Source organism: Eleutherodactylus coqui, chromosome 10, assembly GCF_035609145.1.
Source record: "Eleutherodactylus coqui strain aEleCoq1 chromosome 10, aEleCoq1.hap1, whole genome shotgun sequence".
Classification (NCBI taxonomy): domain Eukaryota; kingdom Metazoa; phylum Chordata; class Amphibia; order Anura; family Eleutherodactylidae; genus Eleutherodactylus; species Eleutherodactylus coqui.
In genome coordinates, this window is record NC_089846.1 from 7,779,027 (window position 1) to 7,796,646 (window position 17,620).

At 50.9% G+C, this 17,620-nt stretch overlaps 1 protein-coding gene across 12 annotated transcripts in view; it reads left to right on the forward strand.

Annotated features, from left to right (window-relative positions):
* The window catches only part of RALGDS (ral guanine nucleotide dissociation stimulator), a 122,582-nt gene that overhangs the window by 77,597 nt on the left and 27,365 nt on the right, over positions 1-17,620 (forward strand). For 4 of the 12 annotated variants that reach the window (XM_066580153.1, XM_066580154.1, XM_066580155.1 and 1 more), the window contains exon 1: positions 9,402-9,978. The exons of the other annotated variants lie outside the window; for them this stretch is intronic. In XM_066580153.1, coding sequence (XP_066436250.1) covers positions 9,796-9,978 — 183 coding nt within the window. In that variant the 5' untranslated portion in view covers positions 9,402-9,795. Of the gene's footprint in view, positions 1-9,401; positions 9,979-17,620 lie in introns of those variants that run through there. 12 annotated transcript variants of the gene reach the window in all.

Here is a 17,620-nt window from a genome sequence, read left to right on the forward strand (position 1 = left end):
GTGGCCGATGTTCTCCGTTATCGCATCATGCCCTCCTCTGTGGCCGATGTTCTCCGTTATCCCATCATGCCCTCCTCTGTGGCCGATGTTCTCCGTTATCCCATCATGCCCTCCTCTGTGGCCGATGTTCTCCGTTATCCCATCATGCCCTCCTCTGTGGCCGATGTTCTCCGTTATCGCATCATGCCCTCCTCTGTGGCCGATGTTCTCCGTTATCGCATCATGCCCTCCTCTGTGGCCGATGTTCTCCGTTATCGCATCATGCCCTCCTCTGTGGCCGATGTTCTCCGTTATCCCATCATGCCCTCCTCTGTGGCCGATGTTCTCCGTTATCCCATCATGCCCTCCTCTGTGGCCGATGGTCTCCGTTATTCCTCGTTCAGGTGGGATATTTTTTTCCTATTCTGGCGCCCGTGAAGGGATGCGATGCGTTTTTCTCGCACGTTTACAAGCCTGATATTGGAGCGATGGCGTGCTCACCTGTGTAAATCCGGTCTGACGAAGAGCCGTTACCTGTCCTTGTGCGCCGTTTGTAGACGTGTCTGGCAGCGCTCTGGGCGCACGGATCCGCACCAAATTCCATAGTCGAAATTCTGCAGTGTGTGAATAGACCCTGAAGGCCCCGACCGTATCCATGCGCCATTTATAATACTGGGGTCATCCTACGTGGTGGAGGGGTCCTCTGACTACTTGGAACTGTTACAGCCACACACCAGAAAGGGGTTGTCAGTGGGCCATAGGGACCTCAGTCATAGTGGGGTGCCCCCGCTCCCCCTGCTGGGCATTCTAGGAACATGATAGTTGCCATAGACACCAGGAGTCCCCCAAAAGCTCCAGCATCATCATCGGGCTCAAAACTGTGGGGACCCTCATTTGATTTGCTGTGGACCCCCCCCCCCCTATTCAGTACACAGTTGAGTCATACTGCCTTATGTTGTGGCCCCCGGACTCTGTCCCGCGTTGCCCACTCTCCTCCTGGCAGTCGCCCTGTGATGAGTTTCTTGGCACCTGTTGGCAGGCGGAGGGGGCGCGGGGCGGGGGGGAGTTGGGAAGCTTTTCATTACTCAGACCTTCTCAGATAGAAAGGGATTTCTGGCAGGAAATTAATCCACCCCGAGGGCGTCCCCTGCCAGGAACGGGGCGAGAGGAGATAACGGGCAACCTGCGAACATTCGGGCACTGAGTCATGTTACTATAGCGGGGGGCTCTCCTGCTGGTCTGACACTACAACCCCCAGCATGGCTGCCTGGGAGTTGTAGTTGCACAGGATGGCATTGGTACTCCCTAAGGCACCCGCGTTGGCACACATTTCCACGGGCACGTGCTGCCGCTCCTTGTCTCTGTGCCATCTCAACCTTATATCGCAGATCTAGGCCTGATGAGAGTCATCTCCTAACGAGCGTCTTTAACGATGCTATAAATAGGTAATTAATGTAGGCATCCGGAGCCTCGTGGCTCGCTGGTCCCATAGCCAAGCAACCCTCTACCAGGATCACATCGGAGCCCTCAGTAAGGGGCGCATCGCCCGGAGGGTGCTGGAGTTATGGCCAGGCAAGCCGTGTCCAATCCTCTAAACTGGTTTTCTTTTTCTGATTTGTAGATTATTTTTGGGGTTTTTTTTCTATTGTCTGTACACGACGGCGGGGGCGGCCATCTTGTTTGCAGGTTCGGTTGGGGGGGCGGCCATCTTGTCTACAGGATTGGTTGGGGGCGGCCATCTTGTCTACAGGATTGGTTGGGGGAGGCGGCCATCTTGTCTACAGGATTGGTTGGGGGGGGCATCTTGTCTACAGGATTGGTTGGGGGGGGGCATCTTGTCTACAGGATTGGTTGGGGGGGGCATCTTGTCTACAGGATTGGTTGGGGGAGGGGGGCGGCCATCTTGTCTACAGGATTGGTTGGGGGAGGGGGGCGGCCATCTTGTCTACAGGATTGGTTGGGGGAGGAGCGGCCGTCTTGTCAACAGGATTGCAGGGGTGGCCATCTTGACTACAGGAAGGCGGAGGCCGCCATCTTGTCTACAGGATTGGTTGGAGGGAAGGGGCAGCCATCTTGTCTACAGAAAGGCGAAGGCCGCCATATTGTCTACAGGATAGTGGGGGTGGCCATCTTGTTTGCAGGATGGCGGGGGCAGCCATGTTGTCTACAGGAAGAGGGGGGTGACCATCTTATCTGTACGGGACGGCGGGGGCGGCCATCTTTTCTGAGCGGCAGCTAACAGCATGTAGAAAGATGCTTTACTGCAGTCTCATAGACGAGAGTCTTTAAGGACGGCAGGGTACTCATTGATCTCTATGGGATAATGCTGTGAGTCTGCTCTGTGACCTGTACAGGGAGGGGGAGGAGGTGAGTTGTGACCTTCACTTTTAGACTTCTATAGGAGAGTGTTGTGGCATGCTGTGTGATGTTTGCAGGGAGGGGGAGGAGGTGAGTTGTGATATCACCAATAGACTTCTGTAGGATAATGTGGGCATGCTCTGTGACCTGTGCAGAGAGGGGGAGGAGGGGAGCTGTTATCGCAACTTCTATGGGAGGTGGTTGTTGGTTTGCGGGTACTTACCCGTCCTCTGCATGAGAGGTCCAGTGTCTTTGTCATGGAACATAAACCACCTGACCTCTGCAGCCAATCAGAGCCGGCCGTGGTCAGGTGCCGTTCTGGCATCATGGCTTCCAGCATCTGAACGGTCAGGAGAATTGCAGCTAACTGTTGTGGCCCCTGATTGGCTGCAATGGTCAGGTGGTATCTGCTCCAAAACAAAGACCAGGATGACCCTGGGGCGGCACGCTGGGTTGGCGGGGGGTGAGGGCGGGAAAGTATCGCTAGTTTTGTTCTCACACATTTGGATCTATGTTTAAAAATGGTAAAGAATCCTAATAACCGCATCATGGCGATTCCCCGGACAAACCAAGATGGCCGCACCACTTCTGACTACCTGATGTATATTGTATATCTGTCGTCTAGGACACTGCACGCTGCTTTTATTGGCCAATACTCATCACATGAGCAGCGCCGGCCAATCAGGGCAGCTTGTAGTGTTTTAGACCTCAGAGAAGCGGTGCGGCCATCTTGGTTTGTCACATGACCAAGAGTGAATTGCGCCAGAGATTCTCGCTGCCCGTGTCATGTGCGAGAGGCCGTTCTTTTCAAGTTCCTTTTCTCATGCTAGACTCGCAAAATAGTAATACGTTCTGTGATTTTCGCCGCCAGAGACGGCCGCACATGGAAGCATTCCCAGAGCAAGCAATGGGCTGCACTTCTGTTTCGTGTTTGTCGCAACACGCAAAAGAATATTGTCCGTGTAAATGCGGCCTTGGGGTGCCTTTAAACGGGTAACTTTCATGCATGATTTACGGGCGTTGCGAGATCCACAGCCGTGTTACGTGACAATTACCTATTATGTACAGCGGGTCACTTACATGGGCGGTATTTCTCCTATTTGGGGTGATAACGCCCATTATTTCCATTAAACTGGTGTTTTTGGTTGTTTTTTTTTACATTTTCCTATTGAAATGACACGTGATTGTCACGCGTGTGCAGCTCTCATGTACCGCCATGCAGGTTTCCAGGAGCGATGATATTCCAAGTTTGGGTGACGATTACTGGTGAAACGCGTCGTTATCTGCAGGATATCTGTGTACGACTGGGATAACCAATCCGATGACGTCATCAGTGGCACTATAAACATAAAGCCTGTGATTGGCTGGCTGCGGGTTGCACCATGTTGTGGGGTGTGGACTGATCCAATGCTGCTATTGTCAGGGAGATGCATGTGAATTCCATGAATTCGGCCTAATGAGCTGAGTCACGGCGCGAGGACGGCACATCGTTTATATAACGGCGCTGATGGCGGTGATTCCACTCTCTCTGAATGTTCGCATTCAATACACACGTTGGAGTGATTCATGATAATGGTGACAGCCGGCTGGGCGGACATGCCTGCGCACGTGAACCTGTTTGTGGCTCTGGCACGGTGTGTACACGCATACATTAGAGGGTGATCCGTGTTATACGGCTGCGTCCACATTGCCATCGCTTACGATTTGCGGATGTGAAGGTTCAAATCAATTAGGGAGAAGGCTGGAGGTGGGGGAGAAGGCTGGAGGTGGGGGAGAAGGCTGGAGGTGGGGGAGAAGGCTGGAGGTGGGGGAGAAGGCTGGAGGTGGGGAGAAGGCTGGAGGTGGGGTTGTGGATGATCCGCAGTGCATTCGAAAAAACTGCAATCCGCAATCTCCCGCAAGCATAAAAAATCAATTTAAGGGCGCCTTCACGCCTGCGATCGCGATGTCGCTGCATTTTTTAACATGACTGTCAATAAGACTTTCTAATGCACAAAAATCACAAAGCCCGAAAATCACAAAGCCCAAAAATCACAAAGCCCAAAAATCACAAAGCCCAAAAATCACAAAGCCCGAACCCGCGATCCGTTTTTAACATTAGAAAATCCTATTTGCGTAAAAAAAAAACGCTGCGATATCGCAAATGTGAAGGCATCCTGATGATGACCCTTCCTCTCTGCAATTGTGTTTGTTTATCAGTATTTCTGGGATGCCCTGTGTGTGTTGTTACATTGTGACTTGGATACAATCAGGCTGCATTTAAAAGTAACCGATGCAGAAATCTGGGGAAATCCGAAGGGTTCACTTACTTTCCCTTGCCTGCAGTGCACACAGGGCCACTGATTTTAAGGTAGATAATTGCATTCTATATAATCAGGCTGCAGAGCTTGCACTCTATTGTTGTGTGCAGTGATAATGACAGATATCCCGGCCCTCCATCACACAATGGGGCCGCAGTCTGTAATCTGCTTCAGGATTGTTCGTTTCAGACTGAGAGCGACTTTGTGGAACTGATAAGTCTGTCAGGTTTCATCCGAAGTGCAGTTGTGTGATAGCCGCCTATAAGGTGAGCCCAGGTGAGGCGGACGGCGCCGGACGCCAGAAAACGCACCGCTGCACAGTAGTGTACAATACAAGAAGACGCCACGGCGAACTGCTGCAGCTCTGGAGGCCAAAGAACGTCCAAAATACTGCTAAATACTGCTAACGAAGCCTTGTAGGAGCTGTGAAGACATCCCACACATCGTCTGCCCTCGCTCAGCGGGTCTCACAGGCCATTGGGACATCCATTAGTACCAGAACCATCCATAGGGAACGGCATGTGAAGGGTTACCATGGACGAGCGGCTGCACACAACATCACAGCAGTGAATGCACAGCGGCGCCTGCGATGGGGCTTGTAGCGACGGACTGTAAGTGAGTTGAAGCAAGTGTTGTGGATGAATCACAGTCCACCATCTTCCGATCGGATGGCGGCACTTGGGTGTGGCGGTTGCCTGGAGAGCGGTTTCTACATGACGGCATCGTCCCGACTGTGAGGTTTGGAGGAGGTTCTGATATGGTGGGGGGTGCCAAGGCCATTAGTTATAGTGAAGTCCACCCTCAACACCAATGGGTACAGAGACATCCCGGACAATGTGGCATCACCTCCCCTGTGGTAATACTCTGGTACAGCTCCGTGTCTCTGCCAACATGACGAGCACCATGTCATACGGCACGCAGGGTGGGGAGCAGAACGTCTACAGACTTCATTGCCCAGCCCAAAGTCCGGATCTCAATCCTATCCAGCGGGACAGATAGGTCAAATCCCCCCACACATCTATGGGAATCTGGTGGGAAGCGGCCGGAGGGGGGCTGCAGTCATGGAGGCCAAAGGTGGTCCAAAACAGGATGGAAAATGGGAATAAAATCCAATTTGATCCCCTTCTCTGTACGCCCCACTACATCCGTCAGCATTGTGTGTGTGTATATATATATATATATATATATAATATATATATATACTGTATGTGATATTCTGTGATACAATATGATTTGTATGAGTGAAAATCGGGGTAACCAGCTGGTCTTCCAGTTCTTCAGCGCCGCCCCTCTCCCGGTCCGCATGAAGAAACTAGAAAGGCCAGATCTAATATTTAGCATTTCCCTCCGTGTATCATCAGAGTGATGGAAAAACTGCCGAGTTAGCGAATTGCTGGCTGCAGTGAGGCTGCGGCGCTCCCATTGGCTGCCATCGCAGGGCTTCTTTCCCGTGAACTTCCTGTTTTCTCCACATTCCTCAGCTGAACACCGCAGAGCGACAGCTCAGCACTTCTCGGAAATAGCAAGGAAATGGATTTAAACCCCCAAATCCCTGCGTGTTGTTATTGGCGCCCACTTGGAGCGCTCGTCTCTGCTGTGAATATGGGGCACTAAAGCTTTAGTATTGACCCCTTAAAGTAAATCTCCGCGGCCGCTCGGATGGTGTAACATCTGGTGCCGGCACATCCTTCAGTCTAATGGGTACCATCTGCGCCTTCTGCACTTCACCGTGTTCTTGGGTCTTCAGCCTCTTGATGCACGACTTCCGTCTCCTGCAAGACTCCGAAAACCTGTTAGATTGATTGTCCCTGCCGTGACATAGCGGGCAGTGAGAGGGATCCATCCGGGACATTGCCTGCTGCAGGGGTCCGAGGAGTGACTGTGGCCCCCCTGTCTGCAGTGTCCATGGGTATACAAGAAGCTTGTACCCTCCTGTTATGGGGGGGTGATGGTATGACAGATGCCACCAGCACGGTGGCTCCTTGCTGCTCTGTCACTGCCGGCCGCCGCCATGGTCTAAGTGCCATATATGTTGGGCTACAAGCGCCGACTGTCGGCCGAAAAATTGCTTAAACCGTTTTGACCGATAGTTGCCCCGTGTAAAGCGGCGCAGCGCGATAGGATTTCAGTGGGTGCGTTCACATGGGCGGATGTTTTCACCCAATGCTCGATCACATTAGAACTAAGCGGCACGTCCTATTTTGGTTTGTATTACGCACCGTAATAGGCTGTTGAGGTGAAAGGGCTGGCGCGATTACGGAAACCTGCGCAGCAAATCAGCGGGCCTTTTTTTGCGTGCACAAAGCGGGCGAAATACGCAGAGAATTGTGGATATCGATTGTGTAAATCCACAGCATGTTAATGCGACCGAAACCCACATCTGCCCGTGTGAACGAGTCTCGCTGTACGGGGGAGGGGGAGGTCTTCAATAATCGCCTTCTTTCTGCAATGAATCTGCAGAGATTTTCAAATGCGCTGCGGATTGTGAAGCCGGCGGCTGTTGATGCTGCAGATCTGCGCTGCGGTGGAAACCCATAACACGATCCGCTCCGGTTTGTAGCATGAAGGCGGCCGATGGGCTTGAAGTGATATGGCCTCAAACTGCAATCAGAATGGCGCCCCTCCTGGTTGATCACACAATTACATCCCTGCATACAAGGACTGGTATGCAGGGATGTAATTGTGTAATTCAGCTCCCTATTACCTGCCCGTCCTTCATTTAAAGGGATCCTCTGGTTTCAGGGTAAAATGTTGTCCGGGGACTGAAGAGGTGATTCTAGGACCTGCTAGCGGTCTTCTGTGCTGATGCCTCTGATTTGCCGCCTCTGCGTCCCGTTTTCAGCCATCCAAGATGGCCGACACAGTCTTCAGACTACCCACAATCCATTGGTAGTGTGAGGCCACTGCTATACCTGCTTTCTAACTGACTTCATTGCACTGATCAGAACAATCCCTTATTTAGACGGGTGCTTTTGCGAGATTACGGGTAACTAAACGCGAGATTACGGGTAACTAAACGCGAGACCCCAACAGGGATAGTGGGCGAGAATCAGTCTGTTGTCGGAGTTACTCAGTCTTCAGCTCCCCTAAACACCAAGCCGTGTCCCCCCGTGTAAACAGGTGGGCGCCCCTCTATGTAATCTAATAATGCTGCAGCCGCGCTAGTTTTCTTTTTAAAAAACCCCAAAAGTGACAGAATGGAAGCGACTGGAACCCCTTCCGTTTCCTGTACATTATTTTTGAAACCCGACTGAAATCAATGGGGGGGGGGGGGATCAATTTTTCTTTCCTGTTTATTTCCGTTTTTCTGCTCCAAAAACGGCACAGAGGCTTAGAAACCCCGAACTGACCCAAACGCGGGCGTGAATTCGCCCTAATTTGATTTATGCAACTTCCACCAGAATTCTGGCGCAACACCAGTGATAAATGTGCCCCAAAGTCTATTAGAAAGTTCCAGAACTTTCCATTATACAAAGATTTCCATAACTCAGCAAATCTTTCTTTAACCCTTCAGAGACCACAATACGCCTTTTTACTGACCTCACTAACGGGCTTTACCCCGCAAATGCATCTTTTTAATGTGGTGGCTTAGCTGAGTACTGACAGCCCAGCTGCTGCTCTAACAGTCAGGAAGGAGGAGCCTCAGATCCTGGCAATTTAACCCCTCACATGTCACAACCAATAGTAACTGGGGAGGGGGCTCTTTCTGTCACCCATCAGTATCCTGTAGTGGGATTGCCAGATACCAACGGGTTACCATGGCAGCCAGAAGCCTGACAAAGGCTTCCATGTCTGCCATGTAACTCCGCCTCTTAGCCCCGCCTCCGGCAGAGTCTAGGCTTAGAATGCAGTGTAGTTATCCCAGTCGTTGAACAATTGCATCTGAAAAATAGTGTCAGAAAACTCATTAAAGTTTAATTTAAAAAAAAAATTCAGCTTAAAAAAATCCACATTTCTTTTTTTTTTCCCTACAAAAAAGTTTCAAATGGATAAACTGCTCAAAAAAGTAAAAAAAAAAATATATAATCGGTATTACTGCGTTCGTAACATCCAGATAACGAAAATATTTTATTTATTTTGCATGGTGACGCCATAAAAATAACTTTTAAAAAATTACTATTTTTCTTTTGTTCACCTCTCAAAAACTATAATGAAACACAATCCGGCAGTCCGGAGTACCAAACGGGTCCCAATAAAAACTACAACTCTTCCCACAAACATCAAGCCTCACGGAGCTCCGCTGCCGGGAGATGGAAGCGTTCTGCGTCTCGGAATGCGGCGATGCCGGCCGTTGTGTCACTTTAAAAATGTGTTCTTATTGTGCAAAAGTAGTAAAAAAAAATAATTTTTAAAATTCCTGTAAACTCGCAGTAATCGCGCCGATCAGATAAAGTTAGAGGGTCATTCTTTACTAAATGGTGTGCGCTTTAAAAAAATACAAAAACTATGGCGGCCTTTCTGGATAGCGGTGATATGTACCCCAGAGTGCGGCCAGTAACCTATACAAACACAATGAAACCCCTCATACAGCTGTGCCTTGGTCCTTGTCACTAAGGGGTCACAACTCCATCTCTCTGGAAGCAGCTGGCGCGATGTGATGCTCTGCAGGCTGGGGAGAGCCCCGTGCCAGCCGCATCCAGGCCAGGTTTTCTCACTCACTGACTTCTTGTCACCCTCCTGTATGTAAATGACACGCAGCTACGTCACTGTGTGGGCGTGACCGGAGTGTGATGGCAAAGCCCAGAGCGCTGGCCATCCTGCAGTACAGTGCGGAGCGGGCGGAGATCGCAGGTTACATTGTAGCAGGAGCGCGACTCCACAGAACACTGGATACATTGTAGCGAGCGCTGCGGCCGAGCAGCAGGACCCCTCAGAGCGGAGGATACTTTGTAGCCTGCAGGCCGACGGATACATTGTATCAACCCCGAGGATACTAGGAGTCTGCGAGAACCTTGGGAGAGCCGGAGGATACAAAGTCTCCAAGAGGATCTGCTTACAGAAGATCATAGGGATAGGGTGTCAGAGTAACCTGCAGCCAGAATAGGGGGTCACAGCGCCAATAAACCCCTCCTCAGCCTGGGAGGAGGGTCCTAGATCAGCCCTGCTGCTCCAGGCTCAGCTCTACCCCACAGAGATGCTGAACTGACAAGTGGCCCCTATGATTTTCCTAATGTTGCTGGAGCCCCATCATGACAAGACCAGCACCCCGGAAAAGATGTTCGATGGCTCCAGGAAGATGAGGAGTCTCTGGGATGGGGTGAAGCTGGAGGTGGCCGGGGACAGCAGCCCTGTGGTCCTCAGCAGTTTCACTCAGCTGGACCCTGATTTGCCCCCCTTGGAGGTGAGATTTTCTGTTTTACTTGACCCCTTTCCCTTGTTCTATAATTAAAGGTCATTTACATCATCTATACGGTATATAATTGCGCCCTGCCAATGCCTGTATGAAGGAGACCACCTCCTGAAGACCGCCTGATGTGACTAGGACTGCTCCCTCGCGCAGCTTTAGCGCAAATTGTACTTTTAAAAAACAAATGTGTCAATACAATGCTGCAGGGGAGGCTGCGGTCACTCGGCATTTTGGATGTTTTTGAACTGCATTAACAAAAGCGTGTTTTCAGAAACTACGTACAGGTTTTTAATCGCGGGCGTCTTTAATGACCACACGGGGCGTTTAAGAATTCATACGGTTTGTCACTGCAGTTTAAAAATGCCAAGTGCGGAGGGTACGTTCACACGGCATAATTTATGGCGCAAAAAAGATGGCATGTCCTAATATGCCACAGTGAAGTCTTGGTTTCTAGGCGTGGAAACGCGTTAATACATGGCCAAACCTGGCGAGGCGTATATTGATGTTTAGGTAGGTATGTTCACATGGCGCAATTGACAAGGCGGAAAAATTCTGCGTCAAAATACTCTCCTTTTAGGCACGGATTTGTGTCGGAATGCGCATCCGAGCCTGCGTGTATTTTGGCGCCTATTCTGAAGTCCTATATCGCTGCTAAGCTCTAGTGGTACCCAAAAAATGACAAAGGGGACATGTTGGGGTGAAAAGAAAAGGTCATCAAGACTGCGACATGGTTTCTGATTGCAAATGAATGGGATGCGTATATTGGTGTAGAACACGCGCCAAAATACGCTGTGTGAGCGCAGGGGGCGGGCTCTGCAGGTAAACCGTTTCCATTCACTGACTGCCAGCAGAGTGCTTGACAATGGGAGGAATTGAAGCACGAAGTGTTTTAGAAAGTTGCTGAGCTTTTCTGTAGAAGATTGTTTTCTACCGCATTACGTTAATTAACTATTAAGCAGCCAGAATAGTAAGTGCGCTTCATTGCGCGTTTTGTTGGATTGTTGTTCTTGGCGCCGGCGCCCCCTCCGTGTTTTATCGTCGCTCTTATTTTCGTGTCCGAAGCTCTCTGGCCACGATTGTGACGTCCCTGCAACTACTTTTGCGCTAATTTGCAAAAGGGTTAAAAGTATGCCCCCGCCTGTACCCGGAGGTGAGCGGGTTAAACCGTGGTAGCAGATGGAATGTTAATCATCAGTGGATTACGGTAGATGGAAAAACCACATCAAGTTCACATGGATCGCTTTATGGGGTGAAGGCTCTGCTTCCAAAGGGCCCGGACTGTGAAAAGGATTAGATGATCAAAGAGTGGAGGGAAGAGCCGGGGACAGTGCCAGGAGGAAGAAGGAGGGGGACAGTGCCAGGAGGAGGAAGGAGGGGGGGCAGTGCCAGGAGAGGGGGTGGGGGGGCGACAATGCCAGTGGGGTAGGGGGGTGGGCAATGCCAGGAGGAGGGTAGAGGGGCAGTGCCAGTGGGGTGGGGGTGGGGGCAATGCCAGTGGGGTGGGGGGGTGCCGTGCCAGTAGGAAGGTAAGGGAGGGGACAGTGCCAGGAGAAGGGAAGGGTAGCGGGGGGGGGGGGGGGGGACAGTGCCAGGAGAAGGGAAGGGTAGGGGGGGGGGACAGTGCCAGGAGGAGGGTAGGGGGGGGGGGCAGTGCCAGGAGGAGGGAAGGGGGAGACAACTATGACAGTGCCAGGAGGAGGGGGGGGGGTGACGGACAGTGTCAGGAGGAGGAAGGGGGCATGGGGGAGCCATCTCCATGAGAATACCAGCTGTCAGCGATACTCATGGATGTGTCTGTTGTGACACCTGGATATTGTCATGAAAATTGGAGGTGATGGAGGACGACCCCCAGCAGATACCAAGGCTCCATTCCACTGCTCAGCCAGTCCATAGTTGCATCTTGCTGGTAACGACTGTCGCCCAAAAGCCTAAATGGCAAACGGACTACGGATATTTCATTATATAAGTGGTTCTTCCACTCAGGAGTCTGGGAAAGCTGGGTGGCGATAGTCATCTGGGTAACACTTGGTTGGTCACGCCAGCGCTGGTTATCCGTATGAGGGATCATTCACACGGGTGTGTTTACTATTCACTGACCGAAACTATGAGCTTTTCTTGCATATCCGGACCTCATTGTGTTTTTGTTTTTTTTCTTACGCATTTTGTGCATTTTTTTTTACACGCCTAAAAAAAACCAAAAAAAAAAAACCGTAGCCGGTCCCGTTGGCTTCATGTGTAAATACGTTTGTATCCCGTGTATTCACTGCCTATATTTATGTAATCCTGCTGATTACAATGGGTTATTTTTTTGTCCGTAATACGCACCAAAATACGACAAGCTGCGATTTTTCACGCGCCTAAATAACGTAGGTCTGATTACTCCAATGCAAATCAATGTGGTTTCAGCGCTGCGTGTTGGGGTCCGTTTACACGGATGTAAATGCGCTCTGTATTACGTGTTATACGGCGTCGGTACAACATACGTGATCTCGGTGTGTTTACTCACGTGTGTATTTTTCACACACTTTTCGACCGCGTGACAAAAAAATCCGCAGCGCGTCCGATTGTGGTCGGTATTATGGACCAATATAAGCCATCGAAGCGGATGGGACTGTGCAAATACGCAGTGACTCTGCCTGATAGCTGCATGTGTGCCTAAAGGCGATGTCTGAGGGGTTTGTGCGTTTATACTCGGCGATTCCGTGCGCAAAAACTCCATGAATCTGTGAATCCATGGGCTGAGAGCTGCATAGGTCCATGTGAATGAGCCCTATAAACTGGCGAATTGTGGGCAAGCCGTGGGCACGTGGTTTGCATCGCAGTCATCCAGCAGCCTTTCCTGCGGTTGTGTCGCGGTTGCGCTTTGTCGTTACTTCGTATGACCGCCATAAGATGCGATGTCACATTGTGCGGCGCCGGCCTCAGGCAAACTGATGGTGGATGCGCTCACGGTGTAATGCAGCAGGTTGGGATTTCCGCCGACTGCTACCTTGTGGGAACGTGCGGCATCACAACGCGACCGCCCTCGCCGTCAGATCAGTGTTGCGTGGGCACAAGTCGCCGTGTCGCCCACGTAACTAGGTAGGATTGGAGTTTGGAGAAACCTGGTGGCTCCCCTTGCCAGCTGTCATGGCGGCGTTGTTGGCTGTCGCCCAGATTTTCCTCCAGTCTGTGACAACGTTTTGTGGCCCCTCAGGAATCTGTCCAGCGCGGCTTCACATTCCTTCCTCCGGATCTTCCAAAAACAATAGACGGACCGGATTTAACCCTTTCTATAGTGTCAGTCACACCGATTACCTGGATTGTCACTTGATGGCTGCCCAATTATCAAATAGCCTGGATTACAGGATGGCCGAGCAGGGAGGAAAGTCCTGGAATCAGTGGAAGCTGATAAGCGGTGCCATCTGATAATCCTCCAGATTCTCTCCCCTAGGGACAAGTATTTGCACCTCTGACAGGTGACAGCCGCCCCACCCCATCCACCTGCAGGTCCCTGAAGGTTTTTTTTTTCCCGGTTTAATTACAGCATCTTGTCGTGCGGCGCGGAGGCGCCATCGGGCCGTGTCAGCAAGAACTCCACTCCTACTGGGTGAATAATGCCGAAGCGCACGTGACGAGCCGCGGGAATTGCCAGCGACTAGACGGATGTGAGGCCGAAGTGTGTGCCGATAGATTCCTCTAGTCCAGCATCGGTGCCAGATTAGCGGACCTTCTGGACTAATGTCTGATAGGTGGCAGAATACTAAATGTCCTGGGTCACAGCAGACCCAGCTTTCCTAGTGTCCTGCATACATCGGGCTAGTAATCCCTTCGTCTGCTTTACTACATTACTGCATACCTGCCCATTGTCATGGCCGCCATAGTGGATTTCCCCAACCTCCACGGATGCTAAGCAGCGGGGGACAACAGCCGGCGGGGCGCTGCCTCTAATCACCGTTTGGGGACAGTTATGTGCAGATTTGTTAATGTCAAAAAATTGCCTTTTTTTTCCTGCGGGATTGGCGCGAGTCTGTGAACTATTTACTGCGTGCTGCGAAGAAAGGGAGCAGCGAGACGACTTCAAAGACCGCAGAAGACGTCTTGTGTCGTGTGTTTAGGAGAGCCGTCGGGGAAGATGTAGAATAGTATTAATAATTGGTTGCCCCTAACAACGCCGCCGCTGCGAATAGACGGCTTTTTAGGATGGAGCCATCTTCTGATTACCCCCCCCCCCCCCCCCCCCCCCGTGATGCGTGTCGCGATCTCCATCGCTCTGCGGCTGCTGACGGTCGTCTACAAGGTTCTTGTGACGCTGGATCAAGTCTTGTCACTGACTGTAACTGCATACGTCCATGTGAATGCGCCCTATCACGGCTGAGCCTTTGGGCAGCGTTACAAACCGGTCACTCCGGAACTTTGCACTGACTGATACATTGTAACGGATGCCTTCAGACTTTGCATGTTGCGTTCGTTCACTGAAAGTAAGCAGAGATCTTGAAAAGAGGGAGGCCCTGAAACAAAAGGTGTTCAAGGAAGAAGTAGAACTCTTCGTGACTCGTTAATGCTCCCGTCCTGCTCTGTAATGATCAGCGGTGCAGAGAGGGCCACGCTGCTTATCTCCACAGATGTCTATGGAATGTACATATGAGAAAACAAAAGGGGCCCTTCTGGCATCCGGCGAGTCGGTAAGCTTTGGGCATTCAACTACGGGAGTCGTGGCAGATATGTGCAACCGTAAAGCACATGAGTACAGCTTCAGACAGCTGCAAAGCCTTCTGGGAGAAGGATGGGTAATACTTGGAGCAAACATGGAAGAGTGATTGAGTCCCCTGCCCACCGCCCGCACCCTCGCCGGTAGCGCTAAAGTTAAAATGAGTAAGAAACAACGCAAAAATAGAGCCCGTATAGAGTGCGGATCTCCGCCGCAACTTGTTTCTTCCAGGAGACATCCGCATTGTGCGTGGGCACCAGGACCGCCGGGCGCCATGTCACCTGTATGACACGCCGCGTTCATTGCCGGGTTTCCAACCCCGCCTCTAAAAACTGTGGCAAAATCTGCCTCTTTTTGCTGCAGATCGAGCGCAGTCAATGGGCGAAATCCGCTGCAGAATCCCGATGCATTCCCACGTCAGGAAGCAGCGATCACGAGCAGATATCAGTGCATCGGTCACTGAGGGGTTAAAATGTGGGACTAACAGAAGGGGCTCTTGTTTATACTCAGAAGAGTTCAAAGGGAGGGATAGTTGTTGTTTTTTGCACCCCCTCCCCTACAGATCACATGCTCCTAATACATAGCAGATGCTGCCCCCTCTGTCTCTTCCTCCCTGCATTCCTCTGCATCCTTCTCTCTCTCCGGGATACAGGCGACGGGAGCGTCTAATAACGTGTATACAGCAGCTTGGTGGTATCCCGAGAAATGGTGACCTGGAGAACTCTGAAGCACCCCTCGCCTTCCCCATTGCCCCTCTTCCCTGGTATCTGCCAGCCTTGAGATGGGCAAGCTATAGATTACTGCAGTGTGCGGAGTCTGTTTCTGGCTCGCCCTCGCAGCTTACAGACGTATTGCACGCTGAGCGATGGCCTAATATTCTGATCAGTAAAGGTTGTATGGTCCGTTATACCGCTCACACCCGTAGAATTGCGCTGCGTCCTACTTCAGGTAGTACAGTGATGCCAAGCGGACTAAATCAATCAATTGTTCGCCATGGCATTGTAATGACATGACGTGTCGCCACACAGTGCTGCATTAAGACCTGCTGTTACAGTGCATACCAACGGCGGGTGTGACCCCTCCAGTTGTATCATCTGCAGCCGTTGTCACCTGTACCGACGGCAGAGGGAATCCTAATATACCCTGGTGCAAGCACAATGCTCTGATGTGTTACACCTCTGGGAACGTCTGCAGCGCCTCTTAGCTTTACGTCTTTTTCCTAAATTGCATTCTGGCTAATTATCCTCCTAAGACATATGACCCGAGGCCGTTCTTCGAGTCCCAGAGCCTCTGTACTGTCTGCTGGTGGTCCTCCCTCTCCTCTGCCCTTACTGACGGACATGACAACTATAAAGTCAGTATTCCCGACCCCACTCCAAGAACCTTGGCTTTAAGATGACATCAAAAGCAGAACCGGAGCTGCAGCCTCTTTAAGTAGAACGAGCTCTGTTTGTCCAAAACTGTAAGGTCCTTTTCTTGCAGAGTGAATGGAGCTCCTCCTAAACTGCTGGGGGGTAAGAAGGGTCTCAGGTCATCCATCGCCCCCCCCAGCAGTTTAGGAGGAGCTCCGTTCGCTCTGCAAGAAAATGTTACAGTCCCAGGAGAAGGGGGAACATGAATTTTTGTTCTTTTCCCCCACCACCACCATCAGCATATTTGATCTCTGATTGTCACATATGGGGTTTTTCCCAGCATAAGAGTGGAATGATGAGGACTAATTGTCACTCATCAACATTAATTTCGCGTGTATTCACTGCACTGATAAAACATAATAAAACCACTATAAATTTGGTGTCGTCATCGTAACGACCCGCAGAATAAAGGAAACCTAATATTTGTACCACGTGGTGAATGCTGTAAAAGTGAATTCCCCAAAATCAAGGGTGAAGTTCCTTTTTCCCATCGCCCCCAGCGAAAAAATGAATATGTGGTTTCTATAAAAACTGGAACTCGTCACACAGCGACCCCGACGGAGAATAAAGAAGTTCTGGCTGCTGGAACACAAAAGGAAACTTATGGCTTAAATTTGTCATATCACTAAGGGGTTAAAAGGCGACGAGTGCTGCTCCAAATATATTTACATGAGGCATGAATTCATCATCTCCAATAAAAGTGACACTTTCTCCGGAGGGTTCTCCCATTGTAACGTGGCTGTTGGGGCGGCTCCATTGGACGGGGGGAGGGGGGGGGGTTACAATCGTTGCCCAGATATTGTTTTGCTGTTTGCGTAACTTTAAAAAACAGTGACTACATTTGGGACCATGATGCTTTGCAGTTGGAACTCCTATTCAGCCTGGAGTCTGTTCTGCCCTTGTAATCCCACAGGTCCTATAAATCTACTCATTTGACACGATGATGATGTCATCTTATCCCCAGTGATGTCATGCCCCAGGTCTCATACAGTTTGTAGTCGCCATGGTCTCCGCAGATCTGAAGCCCCCAGCCCCCCAGTATAGATATTGTCCTGGGGAGACAATGTTACTTCGTGTCCCCTGATAAGGTTATTTGTGTTAGATTGCTTAGAATGTAACTCTTTGATGACAATGGAGTTTAACTAATCCTTACATTGTCATTAGTTGGCTATATTAATCAACCCTCCGCCTTGCTGGGCATTCTGGGAGGTGCAGTTATCAGGAAAAGCCCTTTACACCTTGAGGCACCTTCACATGGGGCGATTGCCTGAATAATTGCTAGAAACGGGGTAGTCGCCCCGTGTAGAAGCGCCGCCAGCAGGACACTGAGCAACAAATCACTCATTTGTCGTATCGCCTAGAAACCAAGCGACTGTCGGCCCGTGTAAACAGGAACCCCTCAATATACGAGGGACTGCCTGGTTACTGGGGCAGCCGGAAGAGATCTCCTGCCTGCTCCGCCTCCATTCAGCGGACACACCCTCCCCCCCCCCCCCCCCCCCCCCCCCCCCACACACACACACCTAGCAGCAGG